Genomic DNA, 22,535 nt, shown 5'->3' on the forward strand with positions numbered 1-22,535 from the left:
GGCTCTTTAGTTTCTATGTCCTTTTTTAAATTATGATAATTTTAGGTTAAATATTACCTTCGACCTGAGTATTTTTAGTTTTGGTTTATATTCTTTTATTTTAACTTTTCTAACTTTTTCAAAATACAAAACTAAAACGAACCGATATAGAAAATAAATTGACCCTAAGGTTAGAAGTGTGAGTAACACTGTGAAGTGGATATTTAGATGAGAAAGTTTGAAATTTAGATATAATGGAACATTGAAATTAGTAATCCAAGTTTCCAGCCCAAAAGGAATATAATAATCCTCCAATATAAGACTTTATAGAGATTTTTTTAAAGTCTTTCTTCTTCTTTTTCTTCTTTTTTTTTTCTTTTTCGAAAAGGACCATTTTTAAAAGGATTTTTCACAGTCCAATGATCTTAGATTTAATATATATATATATATACACACACTACATTTCAAATGTTTTTTTTTTTTACTTTCTTAATTTGTTCTATGTTTTAGAAAGTTGTCACGTTGAAGTTTACATTTTTCTTTTAGTGGAAATTTAAAATAAAATTTAATAGTAATAAAAAACAATTAACTATAACACTTGCAGTTATAAACATTAATACTAAATACTAAAACTAGTTGACCAAATTGATACAAAATTCAAACTACACATAAATTATAGCATTTTAAAACTTGATTACTAAATTAAATTGAATGACTAAAAGCAAAAATATATTTTAAATATATCAAAATGAACAAAAATATTTAATTTCAGATTACATCACCGCTTCTATTGATATTTATTTATAACATCGATAAAATAGGATAGAAGTCTACTAGTGTCTACTATTAATAAAATTTGAAATTTTGTTATATTTCATTTGTATAGAATAATTTTCTCTCGAAAAGTATGAGATAATATTATGAGATAATATTTTGAAATTGAGGTGGAAAAAATCTTTTGAAGAAAAAGATTCTCATAACGGTAAGACACAGTTTTGGTACCTTTCGTAGTGCCACCAGCTGCACAATAAAGTATGTAGGCTACACAGATTGTTGTTTGTTGGTAATCATTCATCAATTGCTAACCTGATTGATATTAAATCCAAAAAAAAAAACCCTCCACATAAAGGGAGAGGGTATACTTTAATGTTCAAAGACACAATAAAAGTGGTTTTAACAATTTCAGAACAAATTCCACAAATATACAAAGTCTTTTTTGAAATTGTACATGTATCGATCTGTTTTTACCTTTATACTGATCTACACAAACATACTCAAATATATATAAACATGAAATTCAGACATCATTTTTTGAAGAGGCAAAAGTAAGAACTATAGCAAACGAAAAGATCAGAGTTTCTAATGTTACATACACAACCTTCTTTAATGAGATTTCTAAAGCAATGGAATTTCAGAAAAGCTCTAAGAAGAGAAGTCTGATCCTATTCTATTAATATTGTTTTTTTTCTTAGTAGAAATGTTAACAAAGTGAACTTGGATTATTCTTCCTTTATTTCCCCTATTTTTTCTTTGCACAACCCTTGTCCTAATCTGTTCTTTGTGTTTTAATCTATTGTTTATCAATAAAATACTGTTTTTATTTTTTTCAATTAAAAGGATGATTGAAGGAAGTATGAACTTCACTTGATATGAAAAATTGAGGAATAAACAGACTACTTCTCAATTGTTATCTAAGTAGGCATCTAATTTTCCCCCAGGTTTCGAGAATAAGATTCTCATACTCAAAATAACATCAAGAAAAATAAAAGAATATATGGTATTATATTTGTGACTAATCCGTAATGGTCAACATCGTAATGATGACTAAACCGACCGTAGAATATCAATTACAGTACCTATTTATCCAATAAGGAAGCCTTACACTCGTCTTCGTCTTGGCCATTTGTCCCACTTTCTTCCCCCATTTCATCAAGTGGTTGTGCTACAGACATAAACAATCATAGATAGTCATTAGATGATATCCTTCCAAATGAGATAAGAATATTTGTACAATTATTTAGTAATTTTCTTTATTTAAAAATTGAAGAAATAATTGAAAAATAAAATAAAGTAAAAAAAATTAATAATAACCTCTAGTAAAGACAGGTAAGATTCAATTCAACATTTTGTTCGTTCGAGTTTGACTGTGTCAGAGCCCTATGATTTGGATTAGCTTTTGGATGAATTGCTTTACTATTTACAACATGCAAAATCAACCTCGTTTCATCTTCAAACTTACTGCAAGAAACTGCCTTATTCCTTTAGTTCCCCAGGATCCATTGAAGGTTGGCCTATCATTGATGTCGTCATAAACTGCTAAGACGTATAATAAATACTGCTTCACCAGAATATCCATAAATTCACATCAAATCTAAGACAATAGGGTTGGTTCTTACCTGGCATTATGATCTACTTTCTTGGTGTGTACCACTTCCTCAATCAATATTTTAGAAGGCGGCTAATTTCTTTTTATCTGTCTGTTTTTCAACGAAAAAATCCAAACATTCAAGAATTCCACACTAGCAAGTATCAGTTGCTGTCTTCTCTAATTAAACCACACACACAAAGAAATGTGACCGTAGGTATAAGAAACAATGTTTTTAACCAATGGTTTTATTCCCAAACCACGAGTTGATCGGAAGGCTGGGAGAGGGCATATAATATAAACTACTAGGGGGCTAGTGAAGGCCATATATTATGCTCTCCTTGGGTGTCCAATTGGTTCTTATTGTAATATCTAAAGTAGATTACAGTATTCATCATTTGCAAAATAAAGGCACCGGAAGATTTACTTCCACTTTGGTCGTTCACTCAGCTGCATCAAAACTTAATTCAGTAGTAAGACCACCGATCTAGCCATGTTTGAAATGACCAACTAATTGCTTAAAAAGTATGTTTAAGTGATTTTTTTTTTTTACAATTAGAAAGCCAACCCCAAAAAGATCCTAGTCCCTAAGATCATCTTTTTGGGATCTATTTAGATGCGGGGCTCCAATGAGCATTTACCATTTGGAATATGCCGTCCTTTACCTCTTCTTTTGTTCCGTTAATCCTTCTTCATAATCGCCAACAAGAAAAATATTCGGATGTCTTTACAGGTTGGCATAACTTGACTTGACAAATGACATATATTATCTAAGTCACAGATTATGGAATAGGTAGCAGTATACTTGTCATAAAACTTGTAGCCTGACAATGCAATATTTGCGAGGATCTTTCTGTCAGACTCGTAATGCACCACTCTCCAGGTATGAACTTTTCAAATTATGACTTGACATTCTAAATTTACCATTGCCTAGAGGGTGAAGAATTATACAACAATCATGCAAGGACTGCTCTGGCTGAGAAAATACGAATACAAGTACAAAAGGGTTCAAGCTTACAATGCCTTTGTTCAAGAACAGCTGTTACGGATTTTAACATCTCTCTGGCCTTCCTATCTGGCGTGCAACCAGCACTTTCCATTTCTTTATATATTTCAGGGACCTAGCCAAATATGGAACTTAGAAGTATCAGCAAGGTTTCACAAAGAAGAATTGAATAACTTCATACAAAAACGTCGTTTCAACATAAACAATGTTAATAAGGACACATGGCTAGTAAACTAAAGGTTTGGTAGTTTGGATCAAGCTCAAAAATTTACTCGGTCAAGAGATAAGCACCTTAGAGAACTTCTTTGCACGAATAAATGCCTTCATAAGGGTGGTGTAGGTTATAACATCAGGACTGATACCCTTCTCAGAAAAAATATGACAAAATTAAAAAATATATAAAAAAAATAAAAGGATGAATCATAGAATTATCTTGATAACACTAAAAAAAGATGAAATTGGATTGCATGTGGCTTTAAGTAATTTTTCTGGCTTTGCATTCCCGAACATAAAGACTTACGACTTCAATTATATGATGATAAATGGCTAACGCCTCCGAATGCCTACCAGCAACAGCAAAAGCATTGATCAGTACATTCAGCATTACAAGATTTGGTTCAATTCCTTCTGCTTCCATGAGCTGAAGCACTTTTACTGTCTCCTCACACAACCCCTGTATTGGATTACCAAAATACAAAAAAAAAACTCTAATCATAAATTAGTAATCACGATCAACGTCATTTCTTTTTCTATTTAAAACACCCAGCCTCTCTTCACAGAGAACAAAGAACTGACAACAAAGCATGGCCATGACAATTCAGTTAATCTTCGTAGCTCAAAAAAAAAATTGTATAGATGGGCATCAAACCTGTTGAGCAAAAGCATTTGCTATAATGCAAAAATTGCTAGAAGATGGTAGAAGCCCTGCAGACTTCAGAGCAGATATACACTTCTCACCATCCTGAAATTGACCATACTGCCCATAAATATCTACTAAAATTTCATAAACTAGGACACTATTCTTATGCCCTCTGAGCTTCATACTATCAAGATTCTGCTTTATCACATCCCACTTTCCCTGCTCACTCAAGAAGCTTATTAGAGTAATGAAGATCTTAGGATCTGGATGCATCCCCTGTTCTTGCATGTCAGTGAATAACTCAAGGGCAGTAGCAAGGTTCCCAGCTTTACAGTTCCATTGTATCAATGAATTCCAAGTTGTTATATCAGGCACTACATCATCTTGTTGCATTCTTTTGAACACTTCTAAGGCCTCAGACAATTGGCCATATTTCCCAAATGTATCTATGATGCTGTTGTAAATGTGTTTGTCCATAGAAATCCCTGATTTTCTTATTTCATCAACAATTCCCACTGCTTTCTTCCACATGCCATTGTTTTGATATATAACAATAACCTTACTATACACAAATGAGTTCAACTCAAAACCTTTTCGTTTCATCTCATTAATAATAGACCAAGTATCTTCCAACCGTCCAGCATTGACATGATAATCCAAGAGAATTTCATAAGTTTCTTGATTTTTTTTAATATCTAAATCACTCATTAATACAAGAACCCCAGACGCAAGATCTAAAAGGCCTTTTCTCAAAAACCCTCTTAGTAGTGCATTGCAGACAATTGTTCTTGGCTTACAGCCAAAACTAATCATTTCTTGAAATATGATATCGGCTTCCAAAGTTCTACCAACGTTTCCAAGAGCTTCAATCAAATAAGTGTAAGATGCCATAGTGGCGTGAAGACCTACAGACTCCATATGAGCAAGAAGTGACATAGCAGAATCAACATTACCTACCTTACAATAGTCACAAATCAAACGGTTGCACGACTCACTCGATAGTTCCTCTTCATCTATACATCCATGCCACCTTGAGCTAACAATACAATTATCATCTACCGCTGCTTTACTGGCCAAATTTAGGAAATTATTCCTAAAAAACTTCAATATAGCACCATCAAACGTGTAGATTCCGTCAAATTTACTAGAATCTCGATGCAACAAATGGTCAGAAAATCCACCAAATGAGGATACGATGAATGCTTTTGGCAAGAAAATAGATTGCATCTTCATGCTGCAAACAAAGGAGATGAATCTGAAAATGACAAAGAAATTATCCAGAATTTCTAATCCAAATGAAACATCAAGCACTCGACAAATTCTCAGACATTCAAGCTAATTAAAGCGACCAATAGCTTCTTTTACTTCAAACAAAGTAACAAGAATCCAAAACAATGTAACACACCTGCAACAAAAAAAAAAAAAAAGTACTGCGACCTAAGCAAATTGGAAACCAATTCCTCTGTCGGAAAAGGATAAACTAGAGGTGGCGGTAATGTGTATAGGAAGGGAAGCGTTAGACTGGTACCAGTGGGAGGAGGACGGCGCCGGCGTCGATATGCGGAGTAGATATCGAGAGTTGCTGTTGGATAGTCCCCGTCCGTCTAAGGAGGAGGAGAACGCGGCTATGTCAAATTGATGAGGCAGCAATAAGACGCCTCCGTGAGGGAGTACCCGCCGGCGGTTTGTGGATTATTGTAAAAGGTGTAGCTCTAAAAGAGATTAGTTTTTTACCCATTAATAATGAAAATTATATTAATATACAAAAACTTTGAAATTGAAATTACATTTCTACCCTCGTTAAATAAATAGAAATAAGAAAATCCTGATAACGTGTAAGGGTCAGTTTGGCTCAAAAATTATCACTATTGACCCTTCTTCGAAGTAAGTGTTATCATAACCTTTCTTCTCTCTTTCTCCTTCTTCTAACACTTTTTATCATAACAATAACCCTCAATAACTCAATCATTCTTCCAAATAGTCTCTAAGTTTTTTAAACTATCTTTTTAATCCCTAAACTTTTAAAATTGGATTTAAATATTCAATACTTTGTATCCAAAGTTAAAATTTAAAATAACGGTGAGACTTATGAAATAAAAAGAATATTTCACTTTAGGTTAGTTTGAGAGTTGTATTGCCCTAATTTATGTCCACGAATTAGTAAATTAGTCAATTAAACTATAGTTTGGTCTATTTGTGAGGTGTTTATAACGTACAAAGACTTGTTTAGTGAATTAGTAGTTTCAACTTTAAGTGAAAATCAGTCAATTTTCTATCAATCAACCAACCATAATAGAGCATAAACCGAGCAAACTCTGACTTTTATCCCGAGCAATTCTAGTACTTGCAACCAAAAAACTACTTCTTAGGGACGAAAACGGTTTGATTTGGTTCCAAATTTGGTTTTGGTAATATTAAAAAAAATCAAACGTATTTACGTGGTTCAATTTTAAATTTGACATTTCTCTTTTTTTAATATATAAATACAAAAATATAAAAATAAACATATAATAGCTTCGATTTCAAATTTCTTTAAACCAGACTGAACCAAGTATATGATCCAGTTTGGTTTAAGAAGTAATTTGGTTTTTGTAGTTGAACGGCCAAACCTACCGCTACTTGTATGGACATTTGAGAATTAATTTGTAAAAGAATTGCATCAAAAGTAATTAATTCTATCAAAAGTGTCCCCAAAGACTAGATTTAAAACCTTAAACAGAAATTAAAAGCATAAAAATTATTGTCGTATTAAAAATCAAAATCAGTCCAAGACACAACTTCAATCACCCTGATTTGACTTCAACAATATTGAAGTGAAAAATATCATAATCATCACCTTCAAACAAATGCACTAAATAATTTCTCAAAAGTGAAAACTTGCCTATAATTCACCATCATGAACCAAAGATTTATTTACAACCTCATAATTTCGAAAGATTTCAATTCATATCAAATTTAATTTCGTACTTTATAAGTGATTTTAGGTCCTGTTTTACTATGAAGAAAAATGGTTATAAGCATTTCATAAGATTTAGAAGTAAATTACCAAGTCAGTAGTAATTTCTTCGACTTTTCTTATATTTTCAACACAAAACTAAGACACAATCATTTCAAAGACTTCCTTGTTTGAAACAAATGAGAATCATTCAAAAATTTAAAACCACCCAGATGTAGAAAAACTCAAATTTTATGTATATTTTTTACGAACATTTTGGGTTCGATTTAGAGCTACTTCCAATTCTAGCGTTCAGGTTCCAACACAGCCAAAGAATACATGAGTTTAAAAACAAACATCAAACCAAATGCAAAGATTGCAAAAAGCTAATTTGGATGCGGTAAACCACAACGAAGTGCCAATACTACACAAGACCAAAAACAAAGGTCAATTAACTGGTTGAGTCCATGAATTCAGACCTTTCATCTACCAAATTAAGTCCAGAAGATATGTCAAATCCAAAATGTTGTAAAAATAAATACCAAAATTCAGAAAATACAACCACCTCTAAGCAGTCGTTATGGCAATCTACTTCTTATCTTCCTTCTCTGCCTCTGCTGCCTTCTTCAATCTAGCTCCAACATGTCGTGCATTCATCCTCTCAACACGTAGCTTGTCGTATGCCTTGAATGATTTCATATCCTCGGTGACCTTCACAAGCTCAACCGATGCCTTTTCGCGCCCAATAGGCAGGTAAGGTCCTTGGACTTGGGTGGCATTTGCAAGCTCCTCGGGAGTAGAATCACCAGCCTACATTGTTCATACAGCCAACATGTTGAGATGAAAGCTCAAGTACATAAAAGTAGATAACATTCAATTAAAGTTCTATTATTTTCGGCGAACTGACCTTAAATTTACGAGCACGTCTTGGGAAGACAACCACCTTCGCCTTGTATGTCTTCAACCTCTGTACATTAGCCTGTAAACTTTCAAGAGATCGATTCCTACGGCGGTGGTCAACTGCTATGCCAATTGTTGGTGCTAGTTTCTTGGGAATACCTGCAGCCTGGGCAGCAGATACTGGGATAATTAAGATACCGTATAAATGATGATAACCTGGAGTTCTTAAAGATAATGAAACCTCCAAACTGACCTAGCATAAAATCTAGATGCATAAATATTCAGCTAAGTTTAAGTTTCAATACATGCAGGCTGAGAACAAAACTGAACAACATAATGTGAGTGATCTTACTAAAATACACATCTCTAGGGACCAATAGACCTTCATTGGCAATGCCAACTATAAAACTCTTCTGCCAAGACTCTAAGAAAGAAAGCATGAAACTAAAGATAGAGAGGGAGAAAACTGGATACCTTCAACTCCTCAAGAGAAAAGCCCCTACCAGCTCTCACTTTCATGTTGTACTTCAATGTCTGACCGTGAACTACGGGACGGAGTGGTCCAGCAGTTGGGCGGGGAAAGTTCTTCACAGCTTTCTCCTGACGAGCTGATTGTAGAATCATCATGGCCATAGTTAGAGTTACATATCTAAGCTACACTGATGAACAAGACACTAACTAGAAACACAACAAAAACAGCTCTTACCGTTTCTTCTCCTAGTCTTCCGGGCAGGTTGGTTAAACCAGGTCCTGACATAGTTCTGCCAGTGCTTCCTAAAGTGGCCGCTAGGGATAACATTGTTGTGCTTCATTTTTTACCTCTAGCAAACCAGAAGTAAACAGATTTAATTAAAAGAAAACAAAGAGAACAACAAGAAACATAAGTGATTCCATCCCACCAAATATATTGACTCAATAAACTGGGAAGAAAAAAATACTATAACATAAGACGTTTTAGAGGTAGTAGTGACAAAACCCAATCCATTGATAAACAATTTAAAAAATATGGAACGAGTGACATTGAATTTCCCTCAATAATTACCAAATGGATTAGCCATACAAAATATCAGATATCACCAATATTGCAAGTAACTTAAAAATGAGTTTTCCTTTAAATTCCTAATGCTTAGAGTAAACATATCCATCGGTACAAAGAAACTCAACAGCTAAATAAGAACAGGTGGAGGCTGGCAGTTATGAATAAACATCCAGATCAAGTATAAAACCCATAGAACTCATTATAAATGCATTTTCTAGAAACCAAAATCATTAGCACACAAAAACCGAAGATTCTTAATCCAATCACTGCGGGAAAAAGAAAACCGACCATTCACCCATTTGCTCGTTATGAAGAGAGAACAAATGAATCACAATTACACAAAACGTGGTATTATAAACAGAACCATCCGCCTTATCTACTTCAACCAATCAAAGATATAACAGATCAAGAAACAGCAGTATTTCTAAAACTAAAACAGAAACTCCAGTAAAAGCTTGAAAACAAAAAACAGAAGCATAATGGATTCAATCACTGCAGCTAAACTGCTGAAAAAGAACAATACAAAAACCATCCGCTTGCATTGAAGCTTTCGATAAACAGACAACCGAATATAGGGCAAAACTTCTCAGATTGCAAATTGTAACCAAATTGCAATGATGAGAATCCATTGGTATCACAGCATTCAAGCAACAGAAGAGCGCAAATCGGTTAGAAATCGGAAGATTCGAGGGGTGGTGAAAACTTACAACGCGGCGGAGTGAGCTTTCTCTTTCAGACTTCCAGCCACTAGATCCTCTTCTGCCGGAACCCTAATTTATTTGTAGAAAAACCCTAGCTTATACTCTAATTTGGGCTGGCCCAATAGTTATATCTATTTGGGCTGGGCTTTATTTTTGTATTAAAATTTTCGCTTTTTTCTAATATATATTATTTTCTTTTTTGGAAGTGATGTTTAAATTTTTTTTCTCCAAAGAATAATATTTTAACTATTCGTGACCTAATAGGTTCTAAGTAAAATTGGATATCGGGAGTATGATCTTTTTTCTCAAAATTTCGCCTTGATGGTATATATCTTCAATATATTTTTTAAAACTATAGATTATCTTTTAGATTTCTCGTATATATATTGTGTTGTCGTATCGTATTGTATCATTATCTTTATTCAATGTGCTACCTTTTTCAATTTCATCTTTCCCACTTTCCAGATTTAATTATGAGATAAATTAAATTTGAAAATTCACAAAAAAAAAAAAGACGACTTTGGCTATATTCTCATGTGTTTGGATTGTCAATAATTATAACCATGGGTAGTCTCGTGGTAACTATAGTCATTCAAGTGATTATGGTTATTGTTGTTGTTACAGTGTATTAGTCTTCGTTGATACATATTACAAACCTAGAATAATAAATAATAATGCATACCGGAAAATGATTATGAACTAAAACATAGAGGTACGCTCCATATAAAGTAGTAATAGTAATAATAAGTTGATGTCAAAAGCGAGCATAACTTAACGAGAGTCGATAAAACAAAATTGATCATCAATTCCATGATTTACCTTTAAATAAAAATATATCAAATAATAGTTATTATTATTTTTATTCTAACCAATTCATCAATTATCCAACTTACATTTTAGGGGAAGAAGTTTATGTTTTTGATTAGTTTTCATATGATTCAAATATTTCAAAACGTTACACATTTAATCCTTTTAGTTTTGTATCAATTTAATCCATAAGTTTCACGATTCTTAAACTATCAACTCACTATTACTAGCGTTAGTAATATTCATTCATTAATTAATGAGAATTTAAAAAAACTTAACTAATTATAATTATTTAAAATCACTTAATTGACGTTAACCCTAAGATGAAAAATTAAGATTAAAAGTTTAATCTTGAAATATAGAGATCGAATTGAAACAAAATTCAGATTTCAAAAGTAAAATTATAGCATTTTTTAAAGTTTAAAAATTAAATCGAAACCAAACTCAAATCTCGATTAACAAAAACGTTGGTATAATCTCAATTTCTAGTATAAGAAAAGATTGTTTTAAATTAAGAATTAAAAAGAAAAAAGATTGATGAAACTTGTAATAAATACACAATAATATACAAATATTACAAGGAGAATGGCTTGCTGTACACATCGAATGTTGAATGGGCAGTTAGCTGTGGCTCCTGCACCGAATAAAATAAAATAAGTATTTTACATTTCAATGTTATACACCTCAGTTTTGAAACGTGAAACTGTATCGATTTAAATCTCAAATTAACAACGGTATTATTATTTTTTTTTACAACAAGTGAAAAGAGAAATCAACCTTTTTTACTTCAAAATTGATAATATAACTTTTACGAGAGTTGAACTACAGTCTTATGATTAATGTGAACGAGAGATAAATTAGAGAACAGATGATAGCGAAAATAGCTATGACTAATAAATGAAATTGCTAATATAAGTCTAAGGTTTTAATTGATATATACAATTAATGGTTTAATATATAGAGTTAAAGAGTACAATTTGATATTTGATATCAACGTGAGTATGACTCAACAGACATAAGATATAAACTTTTAACCAAAGATAAGAGGTTCGAGTTCCTAACCTCTCATATTAGTTCACCGAAGATAAAGAAATGAACAATAAAGTTATTTTAAATTCTAAACTCACATTTAGATTATAGATGATTTTTCTTTTAATGTTTCTATTTGTATTTATAAAATGTATTAGAGACGATCATTGGTTCTTAATATCAATGTCCCGTCTTTTGATTTACTAATATTTCGATATAATGCATAATTCAACGATGATATTAATATGTATTACCTGTCCGAGTCTTCCAAAAAAACTTCCACCTGATAAAAGCATAGTGATTAGGCTAGTAACGATGTCGCCTCCTGGGTTAAGGTCGGTATTACGAATGGTGGATCTCATTGAATTTAACATATTACCATAAGTAGTTGCTTCCCCACTTTCAATGGCCTTTATGAAAGAAAATGTCATGGCTCCTGTGGTTGTAACCTTTGACATAGCCTGTTCCCATCAACACTTTCATCTTTTAGTTTATTTTCTTTCGAGAGCTAGTTTGAGAAGTGATTTTTGAATGACTAAACTCACGTTTACTATTCTATAATCAAAGCTAGTTCAAACGTAATGAGACACAATTGTTAGATAACTTTAAGTCTGTTTATACATATACAGTTTGCAATAGTAAATTTAATTTTCATTGAAGTTGTTTACATATGAACACTTTGTAGTGGAGCGAAACATGTATGATTACTATACATATATGAATCGGCATCATCAATAATATAGATACTCAATACCATCTTACTGACAATGATATATGGAAATTTATATACCTACTCATACCGATTTAAACAAAACCAAAAGGAAAGAAGGAGAAAAAACCCATTTGGATTAACACTTTGAACATAATAAAAGTAGTTTTTAGTATCTTTTCGAACTATTAAAATTAGAGACGAACAAAGAAGAAAAAGTATAAAAGAGTTGGAGAGTTTTTACTTGAGTGTCTGCAGCAGTTTGATCATCATCACAACCACTGAAAGAGATCACTTCTCCACCATTTGTTCCTTTATATACACCTGATGGAGGTCTATGATCCTCCCATGTGTAGCTTCCACTCCTACCAAAAGTTTTCAAAATAAATTTAATTTAGGTTTAATTAGGAGTAATTTCGAAATTGTTAAGATCACTTTTGTCATGTTTAAAGTAATCCAAAACACACATTATTTCTCCTCTCAAAAATCAAACATGTGTTAATTCATTCTACATGTTTAAACACATTTTTCGATGTATTCAAATATATTTTGAAGAAATATAAGCACTTTCAATGTGATTTTGATCATTTTAGAATCGCTAGCTCACAAACATGCTTTCATCTGTTCTAGAAAACTGGTCAAGCATGACATATAACTTTGATAAAACAATCATTCCTAGTTTTTAATGAAAATTTTGTTCACTTGGCTTCGTCGTGTTGTATTATGCAGTGTTAAATCACTTATTCACTCAAGAGCTTAAGATGATGGCTTGTAGTAAATTTAATTATGACAACACTTTAACTCTCCCCCTTGGTATTTGCACCAACTCAAGAATATATCAATAAATGAAAATGATCAAATATTAGTTGGAGAGAAAATGACAATTCAGGAATTTGAACTTAGAATCTCATGCTTTTAAGCCATATTAAAGGGAAGAAAAAAGAAACCTAAAAGTTCTAATGTCAATCTAAACACAGTAAAAAATATTCGAAGGAAAAGAACTATAAATTGAAAAAAAATGAAATCGTCATCGAATAGAGTCTTACTTGTGCATTCGACATAGGAATGGCAAGTCTAACATAGTTCCACTGTGACATGAATCTATGATAGCATGGAGCTTAGCGCCATAAGGGAGAGGCCTAACGATGGTTGCATTGATCTCATCGTCGATGATCGTTCCCGCCGTTTCAAAATCCAATGGGCAAAGCGATTCATCGAAGCCATCGATCTCATCCCCAGTGTAGTTCCTCTGCTGCAAACCATGGCCAGAGAAATGGAACACCAAAGAGTCTCCTGGTTGAACACCTTGCACAAGCCAATGCATCGCCATTCTGATGTTTTGTTTTGTTGGAATCTTGTAAATATCAGTTTCTTCATCTACGATAATAATCCCAATTCAAGTGTCAAAAATTGTCAAAACTATTCTTTTTAGCTTCCAAACTAAATACACTTGATTTGATCGACTTCTGAGCACTTAAAAAGTCAATACAAATAACTCTTAACTCAAGCTTTATTAGTTTGATTGTTTATAAGGGAAGAGTTCGTCTTTATGTCCCTGAGCATTACATTAACTATTGGACAAGTTGTTATTCTTAGAAAGAGAGAATATTAGGTTGAAAATAACATTCTAACCTCTATCCTAAATGAAAAACAACACTTTCCATTTTGAAACATTTCCATCCATATGTTTTCTATATTTCGTGGTCGATTTTTACTTATATTTTGAAAAACAAATCGTTGCAAATTGCAAACTCAATGCATTTTTAAATATGGTAAAGTACATAGAAGTATGTAAATATAGATCAAACGCGTATATCAATCAATTTAGATCAAACGAGTATATCAATCAATTTAGATCAAACGAATATATCCACGATAAATTATATTGCTAATAAAAGAATATTTAATAAACTAACACTACATTCTTAGCTTAAAAGTACTGCTCCAAAGTCGGAAAACTAACACTCCATTAAACAAACTTTTGTTTTTTTTTTTTTTTTAATTATGCTTACACTCACTCCTTCTAACTATAATTTTATTTATTTATTATCACACTATTGAAACCAACTTTCACATTGAAAAAACTAAAAAAGAAAAGTGAAAAAGTTATATGGGTTTTGCACTTTTGCTTAGAATTTCAAATTTGCTTTGAAAAACTACGAAAAAGTGCCAACAAATTACGGAAAAGAACATAATTTTTAAAAATGGAAAAGGAATTATATTTCTAGGAAAATTAACCCAAATATTTAGAGTAAAATTTTGTATTTTAAACATAATAAATAGTGATAAATAGTTTTTACATTTACAATAATTTATCTTTCCTCTGTTTTTTCTTTCGAATGAGAATTAAACTTTTTCTAAAGATAACGAAAAACATAAGAAGTAATGTAGGAGAAAAGGCGCATGATTTTTTCACCACACAGGGAAAACTACAAACGAAATGGGTAGGGCGGCTAATCTAATGAATTGAGACCATTTCATCTAATATCTATCTTGTACGCTTTCAACACGATGATTATATATATATATATAATCGATATATAGAAATTATGTGAAGAAGAAATTACCCGTAAGCATAAGAATGGAGGAATCCGGGAAGTTAAAACGGTTGACCAGCAAATACTTCATACACTTGGCATCATTAATACACCCTTGAAGCTCGCGTGGTGTATTTTTATACGATATCCCACAAATCACCGCCCGTTTCGAGCTTCGGCCGCCACCCGCAGGACCTGGGTACATCGGCGGTGGCGGAGAGTGGTAGTGACTCTGCGTCGGTGGCGGAGATGGGTGGTGGTGGTGGTGGTTGTGGTGGTGGTGGAAGGGAAAGTAATTGTGGTGCGTCGGCGAAGGCGGAGGAGGAAAGCCTCGGGGGTCGGCGACGACAGTGACGGCGCGGCAGATGGAGCATCGGATGGAGCCGGCGCCCGTGGGGAGCTGAAGCGGGGTCCGGCAGTTGGAACAGTTGATGAGGGTCATGGTGGGTGTTGAAAATGGCTGCCGGAAAACGGCCGGAAGTGGGAATGAAATTGTTGGATTAATTTAATTTATAAATGAAAAGGAGAGGAAGAAGAGAAATGGGATTGGTGGGGAAAGAGGAATGAAGGTGAGAGAAGAAGGAGGAAAAAGAGAGGAGACAGGAAGAGTTGACCTTGACTCGTTATATTTTAAGAACCATCAAACCTCTTTCCTCTCTTAGTGTCAAATTGCAGTTGTTTTTGTGAAACATGGTCGGTTAAATATGAATTAGCGTTGAGCTAAGCTCGTTCTAGTAGTTTAAATTGATATAACTACCACAGTTTAGGAGTGTGATAGTTTTGTATAATTTTCGGTGAGGTGAATTATGAAACCTTTAAATTTTGTCATTTGTTTCAAAATTAAATTTATTATTTCAAAAGTTAGTAATATCACCAACCTTTCATAAGATGTTTCAAAGTTATTATTAAAGTGATATCGGTTAAAGTTTGGATAAGGATTGGAACATAGAATTGGGTGTGACGATGTTCGAGCCCCAATTTTTATTTCAGGTGACTATCGTATTATTTCTAAGTCTCAAATTTTCTTTAACAATCTAATAGATTTCTATTTCAATAAATAATCGAGGATGTTGTTCTAACTTTTGGAATACATGTGACTCCCGAATTGGTGAGGGATACTTGAATGAACTATGTCTAAATGAGATAGTGATTGAGGATGTGAAAGTAGTGTTACAAATGGATTGAAATAATTGATAGTTACTACCTATACAAAGAAGACGTATCTTCTTTTTTTAATGACTAAATCATAAAGATTTGAAAGTTAAACCTTGCCACATGACAGGAAGTAATATACTTTTTTTATTAGAAAAACAGTATTATTAGAAAAAACTATATTCAATATTAAAGTTTAAACTTATTAGATATAATATTAAATTTATCTTCATCCATCCATTAAACTTTTAAATTGATTAATGATCTAAGATGGTATTAGAATATGTCATTATATACTGTTGTACTGTTATATTTATCAAATTAATGCAAATCAATTACCACTGAGCTATTCTCGTATGTACAAGGAGAGATGTCCACAGGGTGGGGGTGGCTTTTCCTCGTCCTCACCCCTATTCTAATTTACATCCCCACAAAATTCTTCTTTAATTTTGTGAGGATTCCTTACCATTTTTCTAATTCTTTTCTTTTACTTCCAAAGGAATAAATTTTTTTAAAATTTTTAGATTTTTAAATAGAGCAAAATTTTTAAAACAAGATAAGAAATAATAACGATAATAACAACAACATATTAAATGAGTGGGAGAGAGGAGTCAAGGTGGGGTTAGGGTTGTAAAAATAACCTCTTCTTGTTTAGTCAAAGTAGTTATGCAAATAAAAGTCTTCCTACCTCCCCCATTTTCCGTATAACAAGGGTACGAATTGGGTCTCTACAAATATATAGACAACTTAAACTAATTTCTTAAACTGATATTACGGTGGATTCAAAAAGTTTGTTGACATAAGCTTTATTAATTCAGTAAAACTAATATGAAAAAAGAAAAGTAAAATGTGGAACTCAAACCTCAATCTAAATGAAGTTGGAGGACAATTTACCACTGAGTTAACTATTGGGCATAAAGTGAAGGGAGGTTTTGGATCAATACTTTTTTCATATAAAAGTTCTGATCGGTCATACAAAGACACAACTTCTCTTTGTTATTATTATTATTCTTGGTTATTATATAGTGGGTGGCGTCATTAGTTGAGTTAGGTTTGGGATGTAATTGCCATTGTTTTTCACATGACCAAATTGTTTATAAAACAAGTCCAATAACGTGTTCTTTATTATTTAGAACTGTACAATAGTTTAGTAAATTTCTTGTCCCTTTCCCTTTAGATTGTTTGAAATATAGGTATATTATATCGACCTCAGTTCTTTGTTCTTATGAATAAACATTCAAATATAATATAATATAGACTTAAAAAGATATATTTATTTGATTAAGTAGTGATCACTTTAGTACACCCATAGGTTATTATCACAAATTATTTAACAATAATCAAGAGTATGAAACCACGTAAAATTTCGTATCTTTTAAGGTATAATAAAAATTCAAGCATGAACCAATAAGACAATGATCTAAAACAAGTTAAGTGATTCAAAATTTCATTTTATGCCAAATTCTAATCGAACTTTTACTCAAACAATAATTTTATAAAAAATCGAAGTAATATGATAAACGCATAAAAGAAGCTAAATATTTATGATACAAACGAAGACCTTGTTTAATTAAGAATAACAACAAATAGGAAATTAACTCAAAATAGAAGATTTAGATGCTAAGGATCAAAATATAACACATGGAAATCTAATCTAAACGCTAAAAACATAATTTAATTATTCAATACTTATTCCCAAAAGGACCATAACATTCTATATGCATAAAGTGGAAGTAAAAGTCCCTATGTTCTGGTAGTTCTATTACAATAATGCATTCTCTCAAACTACAAAATTACACACTTCATACTCACTTTACAGCCAATGACTCAAAAGTCTACTAACTGATCACAGCAACAAACCACAAGACTCGGCGGAGCATAGAAATAAAATATGGTATGCACCTTTATGAACACCGTAACCCAGAGAAGAGAGAAGCAAATTTTAGTCAGAATCCGAATCCGACTCGCTTGAACTGTTGTCGACGTAGACCTCTTCGTCGCTACCTTCGTTCTTTTTCTTCTCCTTTTTCTTTTCTTTTTCCTTAACTCTTTCAGCAGCTTCAGCCTTGGCTTTCTGCAGCCTCAAGTCTGCTGCTTCCCATGATATGAGGTTTGAAACAAAAGTTGATATATAATCAGGTCGCCGATTCTGCAAGGACAGTTTTAACGAGTAACAATGTTATAAGGACAGAAAAGTCAAGATTGAAAACCGAAGAACAAGATAATTCAAGTGATAAGACATGAGATAAAGTCTAACCTGGAAGTCTAAGTAATAAGCATGCTGTTGAGATCAAATCCAAGGGAAAGAAGAAAAAAAGAAGGGGGAAAAAACCACAACATTAGTATTGAAGAAAGGTCATTCCTGTTTTTCTCAAAAGCAAACATAACTCTAAATCCCACACCAGAAACCCGACAGCGAAAGTTAAAGGAAATAAAATGGTAAATATAATAAATTACCTCCCAGACGTCGATTGTAAGAAGTGGCTGCAAAACATGGAAGAGTAAAATAAGTTTAAATTACTACTCCTCCATATGTTAATAACAACTTTGCATTTAGTTTTCTGTTTTTATGCTTGGTGGCTCCCAATTTCTTACCATAGTTTTCAAATTTCTTAATAAACATAAACTTCGAATTCTAGGCAAATTTCAAAAATAAAAACAAGTCTTTTTTATGTCTTTTTATTTTCTAAAAATTTTACTTGGTGTTTTAAAACAACGATAGAAAATGAATATGAAAACAAAGAAATTTATAGATAGGAGTAGTAAAATAAGCTTATATTTTAAAAATAAAAAATAAAAGGTCAAATAATTATCAAACAGGACATTAACCATCCGTGTCTCCACTGGTTCTACTAGCAGTTAAGAAGTTGCTGATGTGCATAAAATGGAATGGTGAGCCAACATTTTGTGTGCGTGTATATATAGTATCAGCTAATTTAACTTTCAAATAAGTTAAATAGCATTAGAGGTCAACTCATTGTCCCTTTTGAGATGTAAGATCACCGTTAGCATCTATTAATAACAAGTCTTTTTTGGTAGATTTAATAAAACCACAGGGAAGATAACTATGAAATTTCTGAACTATAGAGGACAAAATTAAAACCAAACTGAAACTATGCTTCCTCTGTTTATACTATATTGTTCTATTTATCATCTAATACCTTTTTTTCTCTATGTTGATGTGATAAAAAGATGATGCAATACTCACAGCATAGTCCCAAACGAGTGGGTTAACGGCATTAGGACTCTTTAGAATAACGAGTTTTTTGTCCTTCTCTGATGGACGTGGATGGTCAACCGTGTTGTCCTTATCTAGAAAACAGAAAATGAGGCCCAACTTAGAATAATTTCAAGCAAAATTGATTCATACAAATAGACCAATGACTTGTTTGAATTGCTTTTCTAAAGTGCTTAAGAAAATTGGCACTTAGAAACACCTATTGAAGCACTTAGAAATTCAATCCAAATAACCAAAAGTAGTATGAATATATGGCTTACATGCAAGCCAAGCCCAACCAGAACCAAACTGCGTTGCAGCAGCAGACTTGAATTCTTCTAAAAACTTTTCAAAAGAACCGAAGTCTCTTTCAATTAGTTCTAGGAGTTCCCCTGTTGGCTTCCCTCCTCCCCCAGGTTTCATGGACTCCCAGAGAAAATCGTGGTTCCAGATCTACAAATTTTCAGTTATGATGGCATGTTATAGACTTCTATGTGGATATTCCTTGGATTGAATTTTTTTCGTACTTTATCATAGGCTCCTTAAACTTTGAGAGAAAAACAATTGTCCTTTCACCGTAATTTTTCAAAAAGCATTTAACAAAAACATATAAATGCATTTGAAAACTAAACATCAAACCTACTTCAAATAGCTTCAAACACTTATTTCTGTGGATATCCACTCATTAGCTAAATAAATAAAATACAAGTCTATAGCAAGGAGCCAAAATCAAAATAGTCAATACAATGTTCTCGAACAAAAACATAATGTTTTAAAGTTTACGGGCAGGCCAAAATAAAACACGCATGAAAATTCGCGAACTAAAAAATTATTTTAACCATAAGAGAACATCAATCGCCAACCCACAATTCACTCTTTACTCATAAGATTACTATCTCGTGAAAAACCGATGCGACAAACGTTGGTAATTATGTGGAAGGCGTGTACCTGCGCTGCATTGTTGAATTGCTGAAGGATATTGCCTTTTTTGTATGTTTTAGTTATGATATCTTCTAGTGATAATTCCTCCAGCTCAGTTCCCTCTATCTGTCGGTTAAGGTTGTCCACATAAGCTCTGTGATGTTTTCCCCAATGATACTCAAGGGTTGAACGACTCATATGTGGTTCCAAAGCATCCTATGAAGCACACTTTGTAGAAGTAAGAGGCAGTCCCATTTTCTTTTGGGATAAAGAGGTGGTCCTATTTACAACTACATATAATGCAAACAAGTAAAGCGATGAATCTTCAAAGCGTCTTTCTTTCTTTGTTCTTTTTTCTTTTTTGTTACATTTATAAATTTCAACAGTAGCACAAGGTTTGTTATTATATGTTGCCAATTTTGTGCTACTAAAGGCTAAAGATTTTGGGTTATGGTGAATTTTTAATTGTACAATTGTTGTGAACAGAAGCAAATGAAATAACCAACGAGTGGTACATCAAGAGAAGATACCAAACTAGAAAGTTAATTCATTTGACCATGGCAGATGTTTTTATTCATAGGAGTTATTTTCAAATAATAGATGAGTTACATTGGATGCAATTCTTGTAGTGTTCACTGGTACAAATAACAAATTCATGATCATGTGTATTGTTTTTCATATTTAACTAGAGTCCTCGAGGAGCGATCCTGTATGTAAGAACTGACAATACGTTGAATCTAGGAACACCTTCTGAATCTTGATTTCAAGCTTAGGGAAATTATCCAATAGTGGTTGATAACAAGATCAAGTTTTCCCAAAATCTCAGGACTCGACAAGAACATCATAGGGGTATTATGCTGTTAAATCAAGTAAACTCCAACTGAAACCCAAGAACATAATCAATGAAGCAACTCCCAGCATAATGCTAAAACCCATGAAACATCTGCAGCTACTAAGTGTTCTAAAAACTAGAGAGCATTAAAAGTTGAACCAAGTGATATTACATGCTGACATACCAGAGGATATGGGGGAGGCTTCAGTTCAAACTTCGCACTGATTTTCGTGAGATAAGTCTTTGAACCATGTTGTTTCTGCCCCACACAAAAAACAAAGTTCGAGCTTAATTTAGCCGCACTTGCATTTATTCCTTCAAAAAGTTTGCTGATGAAAATTTCAAAACTTCTCAAGACTAGTTCCAAAATATTAAATTTAATCTCTACAATATTTTCACAACACTGCCCAATAGCACAAGAAGTCACATGTAAACTGCTGAAACCAAACAAAGAGAACATAGATTGAAGAGTTTTGTCTCTCTCTCTCTGATACTATACTAATTATTACTTATGTAAACTTAATATGCCTGTTTATAGCGTACATAAATGATTAAATAAGTCTACTAAGACGCACAAACACTGTAGTTTGAGTAACATGTCCGCGTCTGTGTCCGAGCATCCAAACACATTCAATAAAATTTGAAATCGAACATTCTTCGGGTATAAAATTGATATAAATTTAAATAAACGTGTCTTCATTGTGTTTCTGGCCTAGATTATTATGAAATTATATGGTGCCGTGCATGATAGTATCTTTTTATATCAGTGTTTCATATCCATTCCCATGCTTCTTATCGTCTAATTTATCAACTTCATCTCCTCCCTTGGTCAATTGTTGGGTCACAATCATTTTAAAACGAGCGAGAGATTAGAGTTCAAGTTCCCGCAACATATTCTAGCACTTTTCGTACATACATACATAGACATACAAACAAATATAAAGATACATGTATAAAGACACACAAACACTCAGAGACCTATCAACTTGTTCGAACAATTTTCATAGAAATGACCATCAAACCAAGCATATGTATCGAAATGAAATTTCACGGGAGCTTAAGCAAATAACAATCAACAGCAAACGAAAACCTGTTTGATCGAGCTACAGGGAAAGGCAGAAGGTGGCAGTGGGCTACCGCGGAAGCTTGAATGGTGAAAATGATTTTGGTGTAGTTTAGTGGAAGGTGGCAAAGCGATAGATGCCGCCATATCCGTTTTGCTCGTGTCTTAGTTAGTCTTACTCTGTGCGTTTGCTCCTGATTATTGGACAATGGATATGGAAGAAGAAGCCGAAGCTTAACATCGTGGGCTGGGCTTCGTATACTAGGCCCAGCCCAATTTGTTTTAACTTTTCTTTTTTGATTTTTACAATAAGAAGTCATATATACACACCAAATTATTATAAATATTATTAAAGTAGATGTCCGATTATGCTTAAGATATGACAATATTCTCCATGTGTTGCTCTCCTTTTCCTCATATATTTGGAAGATACAAATTTTGTCGTATGCAGTAAATATTTAGTCTATTTTACTGTATTTAAAAA

At 32.8% G+C, this 22,535-nt stretch overlaps 4 protein-coding genes across 11 annotated transcripts; all 4 read right to left on the reverse strand.

Moving 5' to 3' along the window:
- Positions 1 to 1,732: 1,732 nt before the first annotated feature.
- On the reverse strand, positions 1,733 to 5,944 carry LOC103494438 (pentatricopeptide repeat-containing protein At5g42310, chloroplastic-like). 7 transcript variants are annotated; one of them, XM_051087267.1, is made up of 8 exons: positions 5,738 to 5,943; positions 4,219 to 5,443; positions 3,871 to 4,023; positions 3,642 to 3,713; positions 2,376 to 3,465; positions 2,219 to 2,292; positions 2,071 to 2,136; positions 1,733 to 1,921 (listed from the first exon to the last, which is right to left on the reverse strand). In XM_051087267.1, exons 2-5 carry the CDS (start codon positions 5,440 to 5,442, stop codon positions 3,301 to 3,303), a joined length of 1,614 nt encoding a protein of 537 aa, XP_050943224.1. In that variant the 5' UTR covers position 5,443; positions 5,738 to 5,943; the 3' UTR covers positions 1,733 to 1,921; positions 2,071 to 2,136; positions 2,219 to 2,292; positions 2,376 to 3,300. The 7 variants fall into 7 exon arrangements, with proteins under 7 accessions (XP_050943224.1, XP_050943225.1, XP_050943226.1 ...); XM_051087268.1 differs by having other exon boundaries at positions 2,071 to 2,292; positions 2,376 to 2,456; positions 3,363 to 3,465; positions 5,738 to 5,941; XM_051087269.1 differs by having other exon boundaries at positions 2,071 to 2,292; positions 2,376 to 2,456; positions 3,363 to 3,465; positions 4,219 to 5,614; positions 5,738 to 5,941.
- Positions 5,945 to 7,520: 1,576 nt separating this feature from the next.
- On the reverse strand, positions 7,521 to 9,930 carry LOC103494439 (60S ribosomal protein L13-3). The gene is made up of 5 exons (XM_008455613.2): positions 9,791 to 9,930; positions 8,751 to 8,865; positions 8,519 to 8,652; positions 8,052 to 8,210; positions 7,521 to 7,954 (listed from the first exon to the last, which is right to left on the reverse strand). The coding sequence occupies exons 2-5, from the start codon at positions 8,854 to 8,856 to the stop codon at positions 7,733 to 7,735; spliced, it is 621 nt and encodes a 206-aa protein (XP_008453835.1). The 5' UTR covers positions 8,857 to 8,865; positions 9,791 to 9,930; the 3' UTR covers positions 7,521 to 7,732.
- A 1,116-nt stretch (positions 9,931 to 11,046) lies between these two features.
- Positions 11,047 to 15,701, reverse strand: LOC103494440 (metacaspase-1-like). 2 transcript variants are annotated; one of them, XM_008455615.3, is made up of 6 exons: positions 14,897 to 15,701; positions 13,376 to 13,706; positions 12,574 to 12,694; positions 12,000 to 12,081; positions 11,875 to 11,903; positions 11,047 to 11,225 (listed from the first exon to the last, which is right to left on the reverse strand). In XM_008455615.3, the coding sequence occupies exons 1-6, from the start codon at positions 15,306 to 15,308 to the stop codon at positions 11,166 to 11,168; spliced, it is 1,035 nt and encodes a 344-aa protein (XP_008453837.1). In that variant the 5' UTR covers positions 15,309 to 15,701; the 3' UTR covers positions 11,047 to 11,165. The 2 variants fall into 2 exon arrangements, with proteins under 2 accessions (XP_008453837.1, XP_008453836.1); XM_008455614.3 differs by having other exon boundaries at positions 11,875 to 12,081.
- A 1,967-nt stretch (positions 15,702 to 17,668) lies between these two features.
- LOC103494442 (superoxide dismutase [Fe], chloroplastic-like) lies at positions 17,669 to 22,252 on the reverse strand. The gene is made up of 8 exons (XM_008455616.3): positions 22,079 to 22,252; positions 21,173 to 21,247; positions 20,184 to 20,372; positions 19,517 to 19,688; positions 19,227 to 19,330; positions 18,476 to 18,502; positions 18,276 to 18,299; positions 17,669 to 18,167 (listed from the first exon to the last, which is right to left on the reverse strand). The coding sequence occupies exons 1-8, from the start codon at positions 22,196 to 22,198 to the stop codon at positions 17,961 to 17,963; spliced, it is 918 nt and encodes a 305-aa protein (XP_008453838.1). The 5' UTR covers positions 22,199 to 22,252; the 3' UTR covers positions 17,669 to 17,960.
- Between the last annotated feature and the right edge of the window lie 283 nt (positions 22,253 to 22,535).

Source organism: Cucumis melo, chromosome 7 (assembly GCF_025177605.1).
Source record: "Cucumis melo cultivar AY chromosome 7, USDA_Cmelo_AY_1.0, whole genome shotgun sequence".
Lineage (NCBI taxonomy): Eukaryota > Viridiplantae > Streptophyta > Magnoliopsida > Cucurbitales > Cucurbitaceae > Cucumis > Cucumis melo.

Bases quoted from the DNA above. Each gene is read 5' to 3' on its own strand.
- LOC103494438 (XM_051087266.1), bottom strand. From the start codon at position 5,442: ATGAAGATGCAATCTATTTTCTTGCCAAAAGCATTCATCGTATCCTCA. The intron at 4,024-4,218 runs GTTTGATGCCCA...AATCCAATACAG, and splicing joins CAAATGCTTTTGCTCAACAG to GGGTTGTGTGAGGAGACAGT. The intron at 3,466-3,641 runs GTGCTTATCTCT...ATATTTGGCTAG, and splicing joins GTGCAAAGAAGTTCTCTAAG to GTCCCTGAAATATATAAAGA.
- LOC103494439 (XM_008455613.2), bottom strand. From the start codon at position 8,856: ATGAAGCACAACAATGTTATCCCTAGCGGCCACTTTAGGAAGCACTGG. The intron at 8,653-8,750 runs GTAAGAGCTGTT...TTCTACAATCAG, and splicing joins GAAGACTAGGAGAAGAAACG to CTCGTCAGGAGAAAGCTGTG. The intron at 7,955-8,051 runs GTCAGTTCGCCG...TGAACAATGTAG, and splicing joins GACGTGCTCGTAAATTTAAG to GCTGGTGATTCTACTCCCGA.
- LOC103494440 (XM_008455614.3), bottom strand. From the start codon at position 15,308: ATGACCCTCATCAACTGTTCCAACTGCCGGACCCCGCTTCAGCTCCCC. The intron at 12,695-13,375 runs GTAAGACTCTAT...AACTTTTGGTAG, and splicing joins TTCCTATGTCGAATGCACAA to GAGTGGAAGCTACACATGGG. The intron at 11,226-11,874 runs GTAATACATATT...TATTCGGTGCAG, and splicing joins TTTTTGGAAGACTCGGACAG to GAGCCACAGCTAACTGCCCA.
- LOC103494442 (XM_008455616.3), bottom strand. From the start codon at position 22,198: ATGGCGGCATCTATCGCTTTGCCACCTTCCACTAAACTACACCAAAAT. The intron at 19,331-19,516 runs GTAAGCCATATA...TCTGTTTTCTAG, and splicing joins TGGTTGGGCTTGGCTTGCAT to ATAAGGACAACACGGTTGAC. The intron at 18,300-18,475 runs GTAATTTATTAT...TGATCTCAACAG, and splicing joins TTACAATCGACGTCTGGGAG to CATGCTTATTACTTAGACTT.